At 48.9% G+C, this 18053-nt stretch overlaps 1 protein-coding gene and 1 long non-coding RNA gene across 3 annotated transcripts in view; one reads left to right on the forward strand and one right to left on the reverse strand.

Moving 5' to 3' along the window:
- Positions 1-313: 313 nt before the first annotated feature.
- LOC121133057 lies at positions 314-5271 on the reverse strand. Its single transcript, XR_005869803.1, has 2 exons — positions 4731-5271; positions 314-3141 (listed from the first exon to the last, which is right to left on the reverse strand). It is a non-coding gene; the product is annotated as an uncharacterized LOC121133057 (long non-coding RNA).
- Positions 5272-5390: 119 nt separating this feature from the next.
- The window catches only part of Parp12 (poly(ADP-ribose) polymerase family member 12), a 40986-nt gene continuing 28323 nt past the window's right edge, over positions 5391-18053 (forward strand). The window contains exons 1-3 of one of the 2 annotated variants that reach the window (XM_040728788.1): positions 5391-5851; positions 9939-10074; positions 13731-14031. In XM_040728788.1, coding sequence (XP_040584722.1) covers positions 5493-5851; positions 9939-10074; positions 13731-14031 — 796 coding nt within the window. In that variant the 5' untranslated portion in view covers positions 5391-5492. The remainder of the gene's footprint in view (positions 5852-9938; positions 10075-13730; positions 14032-18053) is intronic. The other variant, XM_040728789.1, reaches the window with a different exon arrangement.

Genomic DNA, 18053 nt, shown 5'->3' on the forward strand with positions numbered 1-18053 from the left:
TAACAAAGATACCTTGTAAAAGCGCCTGCTGCCAAGCCTCGTGACCTGAGCTTAACCCATGGGACCCACGTGATGAAAGGAGTGGATGTACTCTCATAAGCTGCCCTTTGACCTCCACGTGAGCCAGGACGTGTGTGTCATTAGACCCTCACGCTAAATAAATGTAACAAAGTCTGAAAGGCTACTCAGGATTCATTTTGTTTAGTCTGACAACACAGGACTGTCATGATGTTTTTATATTGAGAGAGCCCTAGAAATAAGCACAGTGTGCCATTCAGGAAGACACAGGGAAATGCCAGTCAGGAGACAGGGAGCGGAGGAAAGAGCCTTTATTGTGAGAGATGTCCTTGAGAAAGAACAGGTGATGAGCGGGTAATTAGGATAGCCTAATTTGAATAACAGCACCAGCCTGTGGGGAATATAAGGACTGGCTGTCTCAGTGTCTGAAACCTGGACCTGTGGCAATTGAAGAAGGGAAATAAAGTTAGAGCCCATGGTAAACTGTGGCAAGGAAAGGGGCGGTTGTAGGAGTAGGCTCGGGCGAGTGCTTTGCGAGGGAAAGGCAATCCACCAGTGAGTGGTCTGTCCAAGCACCAGATACAAAAACTAGAAAGTGGAACTTACATTTATAATCCTTATTTCTGTAAATTCAGTAATAGTGACCCCTTTTAGTCTTGGTTACTAATAATTTTAGTCCTTTTTGTCATTCTAGGTAAAGATCTGGTAATGTTTTTAAAATATTAAAGAACCACGTTTTAGTTCTAATGATTCATTGTATTATTTTCTAGCCTCTGTTGTATTTCTCTAATACTCTAATCTGCAGTATCTCCTTTTTTGAAAACTACTATTCTAGTTCCTAAGGTACATTAGGCTATTGATTTGAGATGACAGCTGTTCATTTCCCCTAAACATTGTTTCCATTACACCTCACAAGTTCTTTAGTTTTTTCAAGTATGCATTTTGTATGTAGGGGTGTTTTGCTTGCACATATGTCTGCTCACCGTGTACATGCAGTGTCCTCAGAGGCCGGAAGGTATTGGGTTCCTTGGAAATGGAATTATAGTTGTGAGCTGTCATGTAGTTGCTAAAACACTGAACCTGGGTCCTCTAGAAGAGAAGCAAGTACTCTGTCTGAGCTGTCTCTGCAATCCTTCTTTTGTATTTGTCTTATTTTCTAGCCTCCTTTGGGAGATCTCCTTTAACTTATGATTTAAGAGCGTGCTGCATAATTTCCACGTTTGTGAATTCCCTACATTGTGCCTGATACTGATTTCTAGTTTCATGTCATTAAAGCTAGAGGACATTCTTTGCATGATCTGTACATTGTTATAATTTGTAAACCCTGCAGGAGGAGGGCATCAGGTCACCTGGGACTGATGTACAAACAATTGTGAGCTACCATGTAGGTTCTGGGAATTGAACCCCAGGTCATCTGGAAGGAGTTTAACCCCTGAGCCCTGCATTTATAACTTGCAATATTTGTAATTATCATCTCTATAATCAAATGGAAGGAGTGACAAACTTTTCATTTACCCATAATTATCTTTACTGGTGTTTTTTAATTCATGAGAATCTGAATTATTGCTTAATGGCTTTCCTATCAGCTCAAAGACTCCCTTTAGTATTTTAATAGTAGCAACTAAGTCAGTTTTTAAAAATTTGTTATTTTTAGTGTGTGTGCTCATGTGTGCTCACACTCATCAGATCCCTTGAAACTGCAGTTACAAGTGTGTGTCATGTGGGTGCTGGGATCTGAACCTGGGTCCTTGGCAACAGCAGTCAGTGCTCTTAACCGCTGAGCCATCTCTCCAGCCCCCAAGAGCTGTTTGTATTACTAGCTTTTACTTCCTTCGTATGGACCACACTTTGTTTCTTTACATATCTCACAATTTACTTGGAGGTGGACATGTCTAATAATGTGGTAGCTCCCAAAGTCAGATTTTTTTCCTTTCCCAAGGTTATTATTGTTTGTTGAACTAGTTGCTGTGTTTGCCTAGTGACTTTTCCGATCTAATTTCGTTTTATTTTGGGTTTTTAGAGACAGGGTTTCTCCGTGTTACAGCCCTGGCTGTCCTGGAGCTCACTCTGTAGACCAGGCTAGCCTCAAACTCACAGATATCCGAATGCCTCAGCCGCGGGAGTGCTGCGATTTAAGGTGTGCACCACCAATGCCCAACCTGATCTAAGTCTGTAAAGTGTGCATCTGCACTATGTGTGACTAACGTCTCTACTTGGTGAGTTTCCCTCTTGGCAAATGACTGGCTAGGGATTACCTTAAGCACCAGGAGGCAGTAAGCATCTTAGTCTTTGTCAAGGAGCTCTATGACTATCTTGGCATATGCCTTCAACAGTCAGGCAGTTTCCAAGTGTACATAGCTTTTGCTTCCTGCTTGCACAGAGCCCGAGTGTTAGGTAGGACTCCGTGAGCACCTGAGTGGTCCAATGCATGTGTGTGCCTGTGTGGGTTCCTACAACATGCTGGCACTTTTCAAAGCCCTTCATTGTTCAGGTCTTTGGTTAATCTATTGCCCTCTTCAACCGTCATCTGTAGGGAGAGCGCCTTGCACAGCCACAGCGGGCTCCTGAACGCAGGCAAACAGCCTTAATCTGCCCTTGTCTTCAGCACCTTCGTTTAACTCGAGTCCTGTCTGAGCTGTCCAGGGGTACAAAGTGGAATTCAGTTGGGAAAAATCCAGCACACTGTGATTTGCATTTGACAGTGTCCCTTTGGAAGCTTAGTTAGGATGCAGAAATCAACTTGAAAAGCTGTGACCTGGAGAACAATAAAAAGACCTTTGGCTAAGAGAAGGTGGCTCAGTCCCAGTGGCTGAGCTCCCCTGTAGCTGGAAAGGCTAAAATCATCCTTAAAGTGCCCCGCGTCTTCTTCTACAGACCCACATGTTAGGAGGCCTCCACAGTCGTCCTTAGGATTCGCCTTTGAAAGAGCTCCAGTCCTGTCTGCTCTCTTCTTGGTACAGATACCATGAATGTGATTGTCATTTCTCAGACTCAGACGTATCAAAGAGCTTCAGGGGGGCAAGATATAAGTCGAGTAGGAGAAAATGCTACAAAGGTTGCTGAGATTTGGCTGCTTTTACTCTGGAGGTTGTTACTGCAAGCCTTTAGTTAACTTCTAAAGCTCTGAAAAAAAACAAAAAAGTGTTTTTCAGTTTCTTCACTGCTTCTACAGAAGTATCCACTATTTTTACCATCATTGTCTTTTCAGCCAGTCATGATAAAATGGGGGAACTTTTATGGAACAGCACTTGTTTGACATGTAAGATGGAAAACAATAAGGCATTATTAGAAAACGATGTCAAAAGTACAACAGATAAATGTTTAAGCCAAATACAAATATTTAACAATCAAAACATCGAAACCACTTGAATTCGTCCAAGAAATCACCCTTCACCCCACCCCCTCATCCATTTTCATTTGTTCTTGCAGTCTAGTCTTCGTTATACTTGTTATTTATTTATTTTGGGCGGGGAGAGCACTGAGCACTGAACATTGAGCCTAGTGTTGCTTGCTTTTCCTAGGCTATGGCTGAGTTACAGCTCCAGCATGCCCTTCTTATTATGGTGTGTGCATATGTGCAGGTCAGAGGTCAAGCCGGGTGTCATTTCTCAGGAGCGGTCCACTTTTTTTTTTTTAATTTTTTTTAGGAGCGGTCCACTTTAATAGTGTATTGTGTGTATGTATACACGAGGCATGTTACAGCACACACGTGGAGGTCAGAGGCCCATCCACTTTTACCTGGGCTTAAGGGATCCACTTCAGGTTGGCAGGCTTGGACAGCAAGCACCTTTCTCTGCTAAGCCTTTTCTCTGCACCTCTGGAACCTGGGGCTTGCCAACTGGTCTAATCCCACTTCCTGAGGATTGAACAGGGGCTGTACACCCTCGGCTCTCTGTTTTATTTTATTTTTGTAGTATTTTGTATTCATTTTAAGTTTGTAAGAACTCACCTCCCAATTTTCTCCATCAAATCTCTTTTCCCCACTGTGCTCATACCTCCTACCCTCACTCCGTTGTAACCAGTTTCCTCCATGTTCACTGAAAAACACTCTGCTGGCATACTCTCAACTGCGGGCTGGCCTTGAACTCAAGAGGTCACCTGTCTCTCTGCCTCCCAAGTGCTGGGATTAAAGGTGTGCCTCTCTACACCTGGCTTAGATTTTTTTTCAAGTGTTTGTGTTTTGCTTGTCTGTATGTTGTGTGTGCCTGGCGTCCGAAGAGTCCAGAAGAGGGTGTTAGACCCCGCTCCCGAACTACAGTCTCGGGCAGTTGGGAGTTGAGGGGCTGCCGTGTGGGTGTTGGGAACTGAGCCGGGGTCCTCTACAAGGGCGGCAAATGCTCCTGTGGAGCAGAGACAGCGATCTTTCTCTCCTAACACGTGGATGTCCTGCGTCAAAGACACATTTAATGCACGCGTGTTAAAGCCGTACAGTCGGAATGGCAGCCATATCGTTCTCGGTTCTCTGTCCTCTCTTTGCGATTCGCCCACGTTTATCTCTGGGAGGACTCCTGGGGGGGGGGGGGAAGAAACGGGGGATGCCAAAAGGTCACCCTTATTTTAGCAGGTTACTTCCCATTTCCCCACTCCAAGGCCGTCCAATTCTCCGGGCAGCACACGGGAGAGTCCTTTCTGGTGAAGACTCTTGAAATATTTGCACCATCTTTGTTCAAAGGGGGCGAGGGAAGGCGGACCTGCCCTTTTAAAGGACCTACCTACTACACCGCTTTCCCCGCTCGAGTGCCGACGCTCAGGTAGCTTTCGGTCGGGTCTCCCGGTCCCCAGCGGTCGTTCCCCTTCGCCCCGGGGTGGGGCGGGCCCAGGTCCGCCTTCGCCCCGCTTCCGAGGTCCAACTGCGAAGCCCGCGTTAGCCTGGGCGCCTCCTGAGGCCCCCTGCGCCCACGGACGCGCCCCCGGCCCCCCTCCCAAGCCTCTCCGCCAACCGGCGCAACGGGCCGGGGCCGTCCGGAAACTTCGCTCGCTCCTTCCCGGGGCCGAGGCCGTTGCCCGAAGCCCGGCCTAGCTGGAGGCGCGTCTCGCCTCGCCAGGGCGCTGCCGCCCCCAACCCCCCGAAGGAAGCCCCGCCGGCTGCTCCCTCGGGCGCGGCCCCGGGGCCTCGCGAGGACCCGCGTCTCCCGCCGCCGCCGCGCGACGCCTCGAAGGCGCGCCGGGTGGCCCGCGGAGGGCGGAGGGGAGCGCGGGCGGGCAGGCGCGCGCCGGTCCCGGCCCGTCCCGTCCCGGCCCGTCGAGCCGCGCGGGGAGTCGCCCAGCTGCGGGCCCTCAGGCGAGGGCGCCGGCTCCTCAGCTGCGGGGCGGGGGCGTGGCAAGGCCCCGGCGCTCCTGTTTTCCCCGCCGGGGCGGGCTTTCGGTTTCGTTTCCTTCCAGCGTCTCCGTCCTGCGGAGCCGTAGCGGGCCCGGGGCCTGTGAGACGCCGCGGCTGCTGTGTCCGTCCGCAGCTCAGCTTCGGTCCGACGGCCATGGCCCAGGCCGGCGCCGCGGTGGCGGTGGTGGTGGCGGAGGTGACCCAGGTGCTGTGCGCCGCGGGGGGTTCCCTGGAACTAGCGGAGCTGCGGCGCCGCCTGCGAACGAACCCGGGCGCCGACGCGCTGGATCGGCTGCTGCGGGACCGCGGGCGCTTCGTGGTGGCCTCGCGGGCGGGCGCGGACGCGGGCCGGGCGGCGGCGGCGGCGGCCTCGGAGCGCGTGGTGGTGGCCGTGTCGTCGCTGCGTCTGTGCCGGGCGCACCAGGGCCCCAAGCCGAGCTGCACCGGACTCTGCGCTCAGCTGCATCTCTGCAAGTTCCTCATCTATGGTGCCTGCAAGTTCCTGAAGACCGGGTAAGGACGGGCGCCGGGCGCCGGGCGCCGGGCGGGCGCGGGACCCTGCCCCATCCACTCCCCGGCCTCCGCTCCCCGCCCCGAGTTTGGGGCAAGACGGCTAGGTGGCCGTCCCACGGCCTTGCCCTGCCCTTCCCTCTCGAGAGCGTTCCCCGGGCACCTTCCGAGCGAGCGGCTGGCGCCCAGTGATGCGGGATGCGGTACCAACGGGGGACACCTGAGCTTGGCACTGTGGCTCCCGGGGGGGGAAGTTGAGGTGGAGCCCTGCCTGCCCCCACCCGACGACGACGACGACTCAGCCGCCAGGGAGCTTTGAAAGCTCCACTCAACTCCCTTTTGCCTGCTTAGAAGCCGAAACTCGGGTCTCTCCGAGGTCCTTAGGGAACCTAGTCCTCTTGGGTGCCTCTCTGCACACTCCACCCCCAGCTTTGCTTCATCTGGTGGCCTTGCCCTGTCTGGAATGCCCTTCCTCGATTCGCTCTTCAGTGTCTCGGGCAGCAGCCGGAAGATTCTGTCCATTTTTGAGCACTTTTCTCCACTCTTCCTCCTCATGCTGTCCTGAGCCTGGGTTGGCGCGCTCTCCGCTCGCACCTGCTGCATATAGTAGGTGATTAGTGAGATCCGTTTAGACCGAAGAATTTGGCCCCCACCTTGAAGGCGATGGCGCTCGTTAGGTGGCAGCTATCAGGGTTGCGTTGTAGGCAGACGGTTGGGTAATGGCGTGGATGCTGAGTTAGCAGAAGATGTTGAGACTGCCTGCTTCCTAGCTAGTCCAGATATCTAGGAGAATTAGTTTCTTCCCTCTCCTGCTTCCTTTTGCTGTAACACGGTCGACATTAATTTTTATGATGTCACCTTGGGTTAGTAACGTTGACCCACGCAGTCACTCGGGGATCCAGGCTGACAAATACAGCTGCACCCTCAATACTCTCGAGGCAGTTAGAAGCATCAATCAAGTTGTAGGGGTTGAAGGAAAATCTGGACAGTAGGGGGGTCTGGTGGGAGGCTTTGTGGGCCAGGTCTACCTAAGGGGTATGGCCTGGGTAATGTGGTCTCTAGGATGTGGCTATTCGTGAATAATCCCGGTTAGAGCCTCACAAAGAATGTGTGTGAGAGAAATAGAGGCTGGGGGGAATGTCGACTCCTGCTTCTGCTCCCACTGCGGACTGAAGCCGGAGAGGGTTTGCCTTCTCTTACTTAACAGGCAAACTGAACCCTGAGGTGCTGATTTGGAAGCTGCTAGGTGGTAGAAACTGTGGTCCCAGTCTCCGGGGTGATCAGGTCTGAGGAGAAGGTGGGTCTACAGGACACGGTGGAGCTCCAGGAAGACAGTCTGCCAGGCCAGAAGGAGGCATCGTCTCTGGGGTGGGAGCAAGCCCAGAGAAAGCGAGATGTGACAGGTGGCGGCTGCTCGGTGCAGTGACAGGCTTGGCTGTGGATGAATGGACTCAGGCTGACCTGGGATTTAGCCTGTGGGCCAGGCTGGAAACTCAGAGATCTATCTGCCTGCTTCGGGGTTAAAGCCATGCACCGCTGCACCTGCTCGGTGGATCTATGTACTGTGCTTAATTGGTAAAGTGCTCATGGAAGGAAGATCTGTTTTTGTTGGTTTGAGACAGGGTTTCTCTGTATTGTTTTGGGGGTTGTCCTGGAACTTGCTCTGTAGACCAGGTTGGCCTTGAACTCACAGAGATCCACCTGCCTCTTCCTCCCGAGTGCTGGGATTAAAGGCGTGTGCCACCAACGCCCTGTTTACCTAAAACTTTTTTTTTGCTTTTGATGGGAAATGGAAAGTGACTTTCCGTGTTTTCTTGATCATAGGGATAACTCTGAGAAACAAGCCTACAAGGCATCTTCAGTCCTTGACTTTGGAGCTATGCTCAGGAGGCAGTGTTCCCGGTGATAAGAGCTAGTCAGTCACCTTGTTTCAACCCAGCTGTGGCCTTTACTGGCTGGTAATCTTGGGCAAGTAGCTTAATGGCTAAGTCTCAGTTCCCTCAGTGAAGATAAGATTATCACCTCACAGGTTGATTGAGGCCTGAATGAGTTAACTCATGAGGCATTTAGGCAGCCCCTGTTGCGTGGAAATGCTCAGTAAGTGTTAGTTGTCGATGCAGTTGTTTGGTTTCCTCTCTTCTCCTCCTCCGTCAGCTCTTTCCTAACCCAGTGAGTATTTGGCTCGTTTTATACTTTCCAGTAACCTCTCCTGGCCACTTCCTCAGTTCTCTCCCCAATCCAGACTGCAGTGCCCTTTTTATCTGTGCTACTGTTTTCCTAACACAGCTGGCCTCGAACTTTCCACTCCACGTTTGAGTTCTTTTCTGTTACAATCGCCAGGTGGGGGAGAGGAGTCAGGATGGCTTCCCGGTGTTTGATCTGCAGGGAAGCTGGTAGGGGAGAGGGTTTGGGAGTGGATCAGGAGTTTGGCGTTCTTTCAATGTGTTTATTACAGACCTTAAATGAGGTGTGGCAGATGTTCCTCGCCTGGCTTCCCAGGTGACTGAGGCCGCCATCTAAAGGTTTGTCCCTGGGTCCTTAGGGTGGAGTACCAGGGCTCAGCAGAGGCTGTGGGTCGGGAGAATGGACAGGGAGCTGCAGAAGGACTGGGCCCAGGAGCGGTTGTGTCTACATGTACCCGTACCTGAAAGCATGGGTCACCCTGCTTAGCACTGAGAAGAGATTTTTACTGTTTTTAATTGTGTGTCTGGGTGGGGGTAGACTGGAGGGAGTCATGCACATAAGTGCAGGTGCCTCCAAAGGCCGGAAGACAGTGGCGGCCAGTTGAGGCTCCCACATGGGTGCTGGGAATTGAACTCAGGACCTCTGCAAGAACAGTGCAGTGCTCTCCAATGCTGAGCCAGCCCTCTGCCCAGGTGTTTTGTTTTGCAGGGTGTGTGTGTGTGAGTGAGAGAGAGAGTCTGTGTGTGTGTGTGTGTGTGTGTGTGTGTGTGTGTGTGTGTGTGAGAGAGAGAGTCTGTGTGTGTGTGAGAGAGACTGTGTGTGTGTGTGAGAGAGTCTGTGTGTGTGTGTGTGTGTGAGATTGAGTCTGTGTGTGTGTGTGTGTGTGATTGAGAGAGAGAGTCTATGTGTGAGAGTCGTGTGTGTGTGTGTGTGTGTGTGTGAGTGTGAGTGTGAGTGAGTGAGATTGAGAGAGTCTGTGTGTGTGGTGGGCTGGGTGAGACATGGTCTCTACATAGCCCAGGCTGTACTGGAACTCAATATTTAGCCCAGGCTGGTCTTGACTCACTGAAATCTGCCAGCCTCCTTGGGATTAAAGGCTTGTGTTACCATGCCCTGCCCCACTTGGGTTTTAATCCCACGGTTAAGTGCTGACTGAGTGGCCAGTGTGCTGTGAGGCCTTTTGCACGATGGCCCTGCTGCTGTTCTCGTCACATACCCGCTGAGAAGTGTTGTCTGGGCCCTGTTTATTGCCCAGTGTCATCTCTTCCTGGTAAATAATCACATATTTTCACGCATAGCTGGTTTTTCCTCTGCTGCCTATAAGTAGGGGCAGGAAGTGTTTATGAAAAATTGCCATGAACAATGATTTCACCAGCTCTGTAAGTCTGCCATAAGTACCATAGCTTGGGTGGCCTGACCTTTCTCCCTCCTCCTCCCCTCCCTCCCTTCTCTTTTCCCTCCCCTTCTGTCCTCTCTTCTCCATTCCTTCTCTTTCCTGCCTGTCTTGCTATGTTGTCCAGCTAGTCTAGAATTTGTAATTCCACTGCCTCAGCTTCTGAGTGTTGGGATTACAGGTGCATTCTGACAGACCAGGAGGCTTAAACAACAAAGATGTATTTCTCACAGTTCTGGAGGATGGAATTCTGAGATGAGGTGTGGGGAGGGAGGTTTCTTCTAAGGTCGCTTTCCTTGGCTTTCAGATGGCCTCCTTCCTGGGTTCTCATGGGCCTTTTCTCTGTATGGATCTATGCTCTAGTCTCCTTCTTATTAAAGGACATTGCCATTTTGGATTGGGCCACTCATTTTAATTTACTTACCTCTCATGGCCCTGAGGACCTGGAAGCTCTGTTAGGGGAGTTTGGGGAGATGGGATGTAGCTCATAACACCCTCTTTGCTTCTTTGCAGGAAGAACTGTAGGAATGGTCACGACTTGAAGACTGACCATAACCTGAGTGTGCTGAAAACTCACGGTGTTGACCACCTCACCTATAGTGAGCTTTGCCAACTCTTGGTTCAGAATGACCCCTGGCTTTTACCAGAAGTGAGTGCCAGAGGGATGGTGGGGGCTGAGGTCTTATTTGCAGGGAATAGTGGAGAAGCCGGATGGTTGGAAGATAGATGACTTGGCCCTGGAGAGAGCTGAGAACACCGTTTAGATCAAGAGCCATTGCGTGGAGGAGACTTGGATTTAATATCCAGCTATTCTAATTCAATATGCCCCATTTATTTTCCAGCTCTGCTGATCTTGGACCAGCCTTGGCATCTATGGAAACTTTGCCTTCCCTGTCATTTGGGTTGGCTCCTCAGTGAGGTTGCCCAGTGCCCGAAGCAAGTGTTATTTAGAACGAAGCAGAATGAGGGACCCCAGTTGGCCTGTACCTGAATGGCAGGAATTGCAATCTTAGGTTTGACTCATTGGTCTGTGGAGGTACCTTCCAGAGGCTCTTGACAGTCATCCAGTGCTCTCTGTACTCACCTGTGCCCAGGGAATTTACATTAGCTGACTTGCAGTCTCAGTTTGTGACCTATTTGGTGGGTGAAGACTAACAGCACAAAAGATCTGTTGGCTGAGGAGCAGGGGCAGGTCTGGAGAACTTTCAGACAGCAGCAGGGTAGGCGTGACTGGGAGAAGGCAGGAAGGTGCTGAGTAGGAGACTGACCGTAGCATGCTTCCGAGAACAGGTCTGCTGGGCGCAGGTGCTGCTGGAGGGATGCTGTGACTCCCCAGAGTAGGCCTGCTTTAGGATCAGTGCTGTGTTCCCTTGTGCTGGGTAAGGCCTCAGTGTGAATAGACTCTATAGGGCTCCTCTGGGCCTTGAGTGTCTCCAGAGGATCTGAGCTAGGGTTTTTTCCCTGGGTCGGACAGGCTGCCTGGGACGCTTAGGCACTGTTACTGATTTGAGCTAACAAATAAGGTTGGCATATTTAAATGTAGATATTTCCACATTAAACAATGTCACCCATTTGTGTTATTGGATCCTGCCCAGGTTCCATTGGCACTTTAGCCCCCAAATAACACCCAGGACACTATATTAATTATAAAGCTGTTGGCCATTTGCTGTGGTTTCTAATTGACTAGCTATGACTTAATTATTAATATATAGCTCTACAAGGACCTATCTTTCCAAAGACGCAGCCTCATGTGTCCTCTTCCCGGGATCCCATGGCGACCACTCACCCTTCACTACATTTCCCAGAATCCTCCTAGACTCCTAGTCCCTATCTTGCTTCCCTATTGGCCTACAGTGTTTTACTTATGCCAATGAAACATATACACAGAAGGACTTCCCCATCACATTTGAGAAATGGTAGCAAAGCATGAGTAGCACATAATAAATGTTAACTTTTTTATGTTTGCCTTTTGAAAATTCATATTGATTTAATCCAGCTGAGCTTACTGGAATATCTGTTTTGGTAGGCGCTGTGGTCAGGAGGTGAAAGACCCTGCTTTGCCCTTAAAGGAGGCAATTAAATGGTGGGACAGGACGACCACAGGATGATCCAGGGCGATGTTTGGGATGCTGTGAGAGTCCACACTCTGGGTTGTGGGGCAGATGAGGCCTGTCCTGGTGCTGGAAGACAGTGAGGAGGAGGGCAGCTGGCACCCCTTGTATGCCAGCATTGTTTGACACACGTGGTTTCCTGTCTAGTGATCACCACAACTCTGTGACATTGATGGAATTCTACCCATTTTAGAGATTAAAAAAAAAAACACAGAATCTCAAAACTGGTGGGTGGCTTGTCCAAAGCAGTCGTCGGAATTGATGCCTGGCTTTTCCCTTGGGTAGACCATCTGTAGAGTAGAACCCTTGAGAGACAACTGAGTTCTGCTTCTGAAGCCCTCTAGGGATTTCCTACAGCTTGACAAGAGTGGTGTCTAGGAATTGAGTAGGTGGCTGGTTTCCATGTTGAAGTATTGAAGTGTAGAGAAGGAGCAGTTGGTTGAGGTTCAAGTTGCAAGTTTGTAGTTGTGCATTGTGGCGTGCTTGTGATGTCAACACGTGGACGGTGGAGGGAGAGGACGAGGACTTTCTTCAGTTATGTAGGTTGAGGCCAGCTTGTGCCGTGGGAGACCTTGTATCAGTAAAACCAGAAAAAAGTTGCAGGTTTGCCAACAACCCAGTTGAACAAACAACAGATACAGTGACTGGGGATAGCTGATGAAACTCTAATAAAATTTATTAAATTTGTTAGGAGTGGCGGGCATGAAGAGGTGTGTACAAGGGTGCGTGTGAGTGTGCCACAGTGGGGAGGTCAGAGGACAGCTCCAGGGAGTTGTTCTTGCTTCCTGCTTGTCTTTCTGTGGACTCTGGTATGTGAGTCAGGACCTAAGGCCTGAGCAGCCCTGCCTTTACCTGCTGAGCCACCTTGTTGACCCTGCTGTTGAGCTTTGGAGTCTGCAAGGTCCGTTGAAAAATGAAGCCTTGTTAGTTGGTTGTGTTTTGTTTTGTTTTGTTGTTGTTTTAACTCTTGCTCTTTGGGGACCCAACACCTAGCTCCCAAATAAATCATACGCAGAGGCATATTCTTTTTTGTTGTTGTTGTTTTTTGAGACAGGGTTTCTCTGTATTGTTTTGGAGGCTATCCTGGAACTCACTCTCTAGACCAGGCTGGTCTCAAACTCACAGAGATCCGCCTGCCTCTGCCTCCCGAGTGCTGGGATTAAAGGCGTGCGCCACCAGAGCCTGCTGAGGCTTATTCTTAATTATGAATGTCCAGCCTTAGCTTGGCTTGTTTCTGTCCAGATTTTCTTAAGTTATCCTCAGCTACTTTTCGACTCTGGGATTTTTCCTTTCTTGCTTCACTCTTACTCTGTGACTGGCTGTGTGGCTGAGTGGTTGGTCCCTGGAAGCTTCCTTGTTCTTTTGCTCTTTCTTCCTCCATTTCTTTTCTCAGATTTCTTCTATTTCTTCTCTCTGCCTGTTAGCCCCACCTACCCCTCTCCTGCCTAGCTCTTGGCTGTTCAGCTCTTTGTTAGATGTTTTAGACAGGCAAAGTATACAGCTTCACGGAGCTAAACAAATGCAACAGAAAACAATGCAACACAGCCGGGCGTCGGTGGCGCACGCCTTTAATCCCAACACTCGGGAGGCAGAGACAGGAGGCTCTCTGTGAGTTCGAGACCAACCTGATTTACAAGAGCTAATTCCAGGACAGCCTCCAGATCTACACAGAGAAACCTGCCTTGAACCCCACCCCCCCCCAAAAAAAAAGAAAAAAGAAAGCAGCACATCTTTGCATCATTAAAACAAATGTTCCACAGTGTAAACAAATGCAACACACCTTAAAATAATTTTCCATAACAATGAAGGGGTGGCATTTGGCCTTCTCTGAGATGCTTTAGCCCTCAGAACCTCTCTGACTTTGAATTTAGAAAGGAAAATTGGGAGAAATGAACTAGTAAGGGGTGTTTGGTTTGGCGAGGCTGTGCGTGGGGGCAGACAGGAGGCTGCTACTGCTCTGGTTCCTTTGAAGATCTGTGGGTCTTCCGGGGAGGATCTTGTTCAGAGCACATTTTCTCTTAGGGAATATTTTGGTATCCGTGTCTTAAGTGAGAGATAAGCTCTCTGTGGTCCATGTGATTGGTGAAATAATACATTGACCTTGAGACCCTGCCTACCCCATGGCTTGGCCATTGAGGAGGTGTGCTGTGTACAGTGTTCATGGAGTGATGTCTTTCTCCCTCTTTGTCAACAGATCTGCCTACATTACAACAAAGGTGATGGACCCTTCGGCTCTTGCTCATTTCAAAAGCAGTGCATTAAACTCCATATCTGCCAGTACTACTTACAGGGAGAATGCAAGTTTGGCACCAGCTGTAAGAGGTCCCACGAGTTCACCAACTCTGAGAATCTGGAGAAATTGGAGAAGTTGGGTATAAGTTCTGACCTGGGGAGCAAGCTGCTCTCTACTTACCGGAATGCCTACGACATCAAGAATAAGGGCTCAGCCCTCAGCAAAGGGTCTTCTTCTCCTGCAGGTCCACAGGGGACTTCTGGTAAGGCTGGTGGGAAAACTCATAGACCCTGGGCTTGGGGCCTGCATTTTTGGCTAGTAAATAGAATATGACTTTACACAATTGTGGACTTCTTTAATAATGGTCATTGATCCTTTCTTGGCTTGGAGGTTCTGAATATCAGCTGAAATCTAGACATAGTCAGACAAGGCATTCCAGATGGTTGGTGTGTTGGTGCATTTTGAATCCAAGAGGATCTGGGTCTGCACTGAAGTGAGGTTAGCTCCCCCTGTGCCTTCCACCCTCGGGAGACTTTTTCCTTTCAGTAAGGGACCTAGAGTTGGCATACTGGTTATACAACCATTAGGTGCCATTCTTTATGATATTACAAATGAATGCAAGAAGGCATTTGGAAAGCTGTGGTCTATTAGCAGACATTTCCCCCTTGTAAAGAAATTCTTTTGAATTTATTCTCTTGATTCTTTTCGACACCTAGACAGTGCCTGTAACCTGTAAACATGAGTGAGTGTGGGTTTTTTTTAAGTGTCTGTCAGACTTAGTGACTTAGTGACATGTAGACAGAGGACTTTTCAGTTGAGAAATTAAAATATTTTATATTCATAGGTGTTTTCTTCTATGTATGTCTGTGCACTGTGCACTTCTGGTGCTTGCAGAAGCCACAGGCCAGGAGAAGGCATTGGAGTCCTTGGAGCTGGGTGACAGATGTCTGTGATGCTGGGAATTGTACCCAGGTCCCCTGAAAGGGAGGGACCGATGCTCTCAGCTGCTCTGCAATCTTTAACTTTAGCTTCTTTGATAATTTCATATGTATACAATTTTCTTAATCATATCCAACCCAAATCCCCTTTCTACTCTTTCCAGTACTTTCTCCTCTAACTTGTATGTGATTTTTAAGAATAATTTTTCACTTTTATTTATGTGTATGTGTGTGCATCTGTGGATGTATATCACCTGTGTGCAAGTGCATGTGCACATGTATATGTCATAGCACGCGTGTATAGGTCAGGACATTTGTGGAAATCATTTCTCTCCTTTGGTCCCAGGGATGACACTCAGGTTGTTAGGCTTGAAAGCAAGTGTCTTTACCATTGAATCCAATTAGTGCTTCCTGCATGCTTGCTGGCATGGGGCCATCCGCCTGGAAATGAACAACCGACCATTGGTTGTACCACCAAAAGTGACACTCCCTCTCCAAAGCAGTAATCAGTTGCCAATAGCTCCTCAGCTGGAGTGGAGCCTCATGAGTCCCTCTCCCATTCCTAATGGAATGCTGACTGACTTGATCTTGTGTGAGTAAACCATAGCTGTTGTGAATGCACGAGTTACATGCATGTTGTGAATGGCCATGTTGTATCTAGAATACAGCATTTCATAGTACTCACCCCTCCTCCAATCTTATGTTCTTTCTGTCCCCCATTCTATGTTCCCTGGTCCTTGATGGGGGTTGATACAAATGTCTTATTTAGGACCAAGCACTTAACAGTCACTTATTTTCATCACTTTGGCGAGTTATAATTCTTTTTTTTAAAGATTGATTTATTTATTACATAACACACCAGATTGAATTGTAGATGGTTGTGAGCCACCATGTGGTTGTTGGGAATTGAACTCAAGACCTCTGGAAGAGCAGCCAGTGCTCTTAACCTCTGAGCCATCTCTCCAGCCCTGGCGAGTTATAATTCTATATTGGTTGCTGCTCACTGCAAAAAGAAATCTTCTCTAGCCAAGTTTGAGAGCAGCACTAATAATGTGGGTATAAAATACGTATTTAAAAGGTGTTTTGACAGCATGTCCAGTTAGCAGTAGTAGGTTACCCTCTAAGGCCTGTAACCTCCCCGGCCATGGACTTTCAGTTAGGTTTACGGTACCAAACATGAACTTCCTTCTATAGAGCAAGCCAAAACCCAGTCAGAAAGCAGTTACTCCCCGCTACTAGTTGTGCTATTATGTACCAGTAGGCATATCTTGCCTGGCAGAATGTAACTTACAGAATCCATTGATGACCTTTCTCCTCCAGTAGCCTGCCTGTGCCTCCTGCCTCTGTGAAAGTTAGCCATGCTTTCAGGTCAGTTCCAGTTTGATTTCTCTGTTTTCCAGTCAAAGTATGTAGTGTCCTCAGCAACCATCTACGTATGCTGAGCAACCAAGAACAGTAGCCTGTGCTGTTTTGGTGTGTGTGGGGGGGTACCTCTGGAGTCTCCCTGACCAATGACTATAGACAGGTGTCCCCTGCCTGGGACTAAGATTTTTCTTTAGTAACCCCGGTGTTCTGGGGGAAAGAATTGTCCATCCATGCAGCGTGCCTCTACTCAAATTCCTTTTTAAAATGACGTACTGAACTTAAGTTAGCTTGTAAAGCAGTGTGTTTTCACACACAGAGCCTAGTTTCAGTTAATGCACTCCACCCCTTACTCCCCACCATCCCGGCCCTGTCCCTGCTTAAACCTCTACCCCAGTGTCCCCGCTTACTGCGTTACAACCGCTCACCTGCCCTATGGCCTTCTCCCCTTCCTTCCCCATGTGTCCCTTCCAGTTTCCAGACCTCTATAAACATAACAAATTAAATACACAAATCTAAAGATTTAAAGCTAGAATGCACACAAATTTTACTTTTTTTTTGAGCTGACATCTTGCTCTTTTCTCCATATTGGCCTCAAATTTGGTAAAATGGTCTTTTGCCTCAGTCTCCTTAGTGGCTGGGGCTTTAAGTGTATATCTTTGTGGCTGTCTAAAGGTTTGTGGATGAATAATGTGGCCCTTAAGGGAGCTTATGAAATTTGGTTCATTTGGATTTCATTATAGAGGCTGTTGGCTGGCCACTCTGGTTCTCTGCTCTTTCATTTCAGCAAATTTGAGGATATGCCATTGCTGGTCTCTGTCCTGGGCCTGAGTTAGCCTTTGGTAAACATGAGAACAGGCCTCCCCCACAAACACATCATTTTATCTATCTGCTCATTTCGATGTTGAGATAGAAAATGGTTTTTTTTTTTTTTTGATTTTTACGAGACAGGGTTTCTCTGTATTGTTTCGGAGGCTGTCTGTCCAGCCCGGCCTCGAACTCAGAGATCCGCCTGCCTCCGCCTCCCGAGTGCTGGGATTAAAGGCGTGCACCACCACCGCCCGGCGAGATAGAAAATGTTTTTTAATAGAACTTTTCCTAGAATATCAGGTCAGTGCCAAGACTGCCAGCAAACATGTTGACCACTGTACTCTTACCTGAATATCATAGTTAAAAATCATTCTTGCTGCTTCTAGTTTTTCTTTGTACTTCAGTTTTAGAGAGAGAGAGAGTGTGTGTGTGTGTGTGTGTTCCTGTGTACATAGGCGTTCATGTATACTAGGATGAGTGGAGGACAGAAAACAACCTCAGGTGCTGTTCCTCAAGTGCTGCCCATCTTAATTCTCTCATTGTTCTGAACCTCACCAGATAGGCTAGGCTGGCCAGTAAGCCCCAAGGATCTTATGTCTGTCCCTACCTCCCTTGGGACTGTAGGCATTCCCATCATGCCCAGGTTAAAATGTATTAAAATATGTGGGTTTTTTTTTGGTTTGTTTTTTAGGAAAGATTTCTATGTAGACCAGGCTAGCCTTGAACTTAACAGAAACCCACCTGCCTTTCCTTCCCAAAATTTTTCTTACATGTGTACATCTGTTTTGCTTGTCTGTGCACCACTTGGGTGCCTGGTGCCCACAGACCAGAAGACGGCGTCAGATCCTTTGAACTGGAGTGAGAGACAATTGCAGGAGGCCATGCAAATGCTGGGAAGAGAACACTGGGCATCTGAAGAGCGGCCAGTGCCCCTAACTGCTGAGCCAGCTCTCCAGCCCACTTAGACCCTAAAGATGTGGGCTCTGGGGGTCGAGCCGTGGTTCTCAGCGGCAGAGCAGGCACTTACTGGGCTGTCACCTCAGTCTCTTCAGATGTTTTGTTAATCCCCAGATATACAAAGGTTTTGCTTTAGATAATGTTTGGAGTATCATCTGGATTATGCCTTTATTAAAACTGAGGGGAGGATCCACTTCTGAGTGTCTCAGGTCATAAA

This window comes from Mesocricetus auratus, unplaced genomic scaffold (genome assembly GCF_017639785.1).
Source record: "Mesocricetus auratus isolate SY011 unplaced genomic scaffold, BCM_Maur_2.0 Super-Scaffold_100019, whole genome shotgun sequence".
NCBI lineage: Eukaryota > Metazoa > Chordata > Mammalia > Rodentia > Cricetidae > Mesocricetus > Mesocricetus auratus.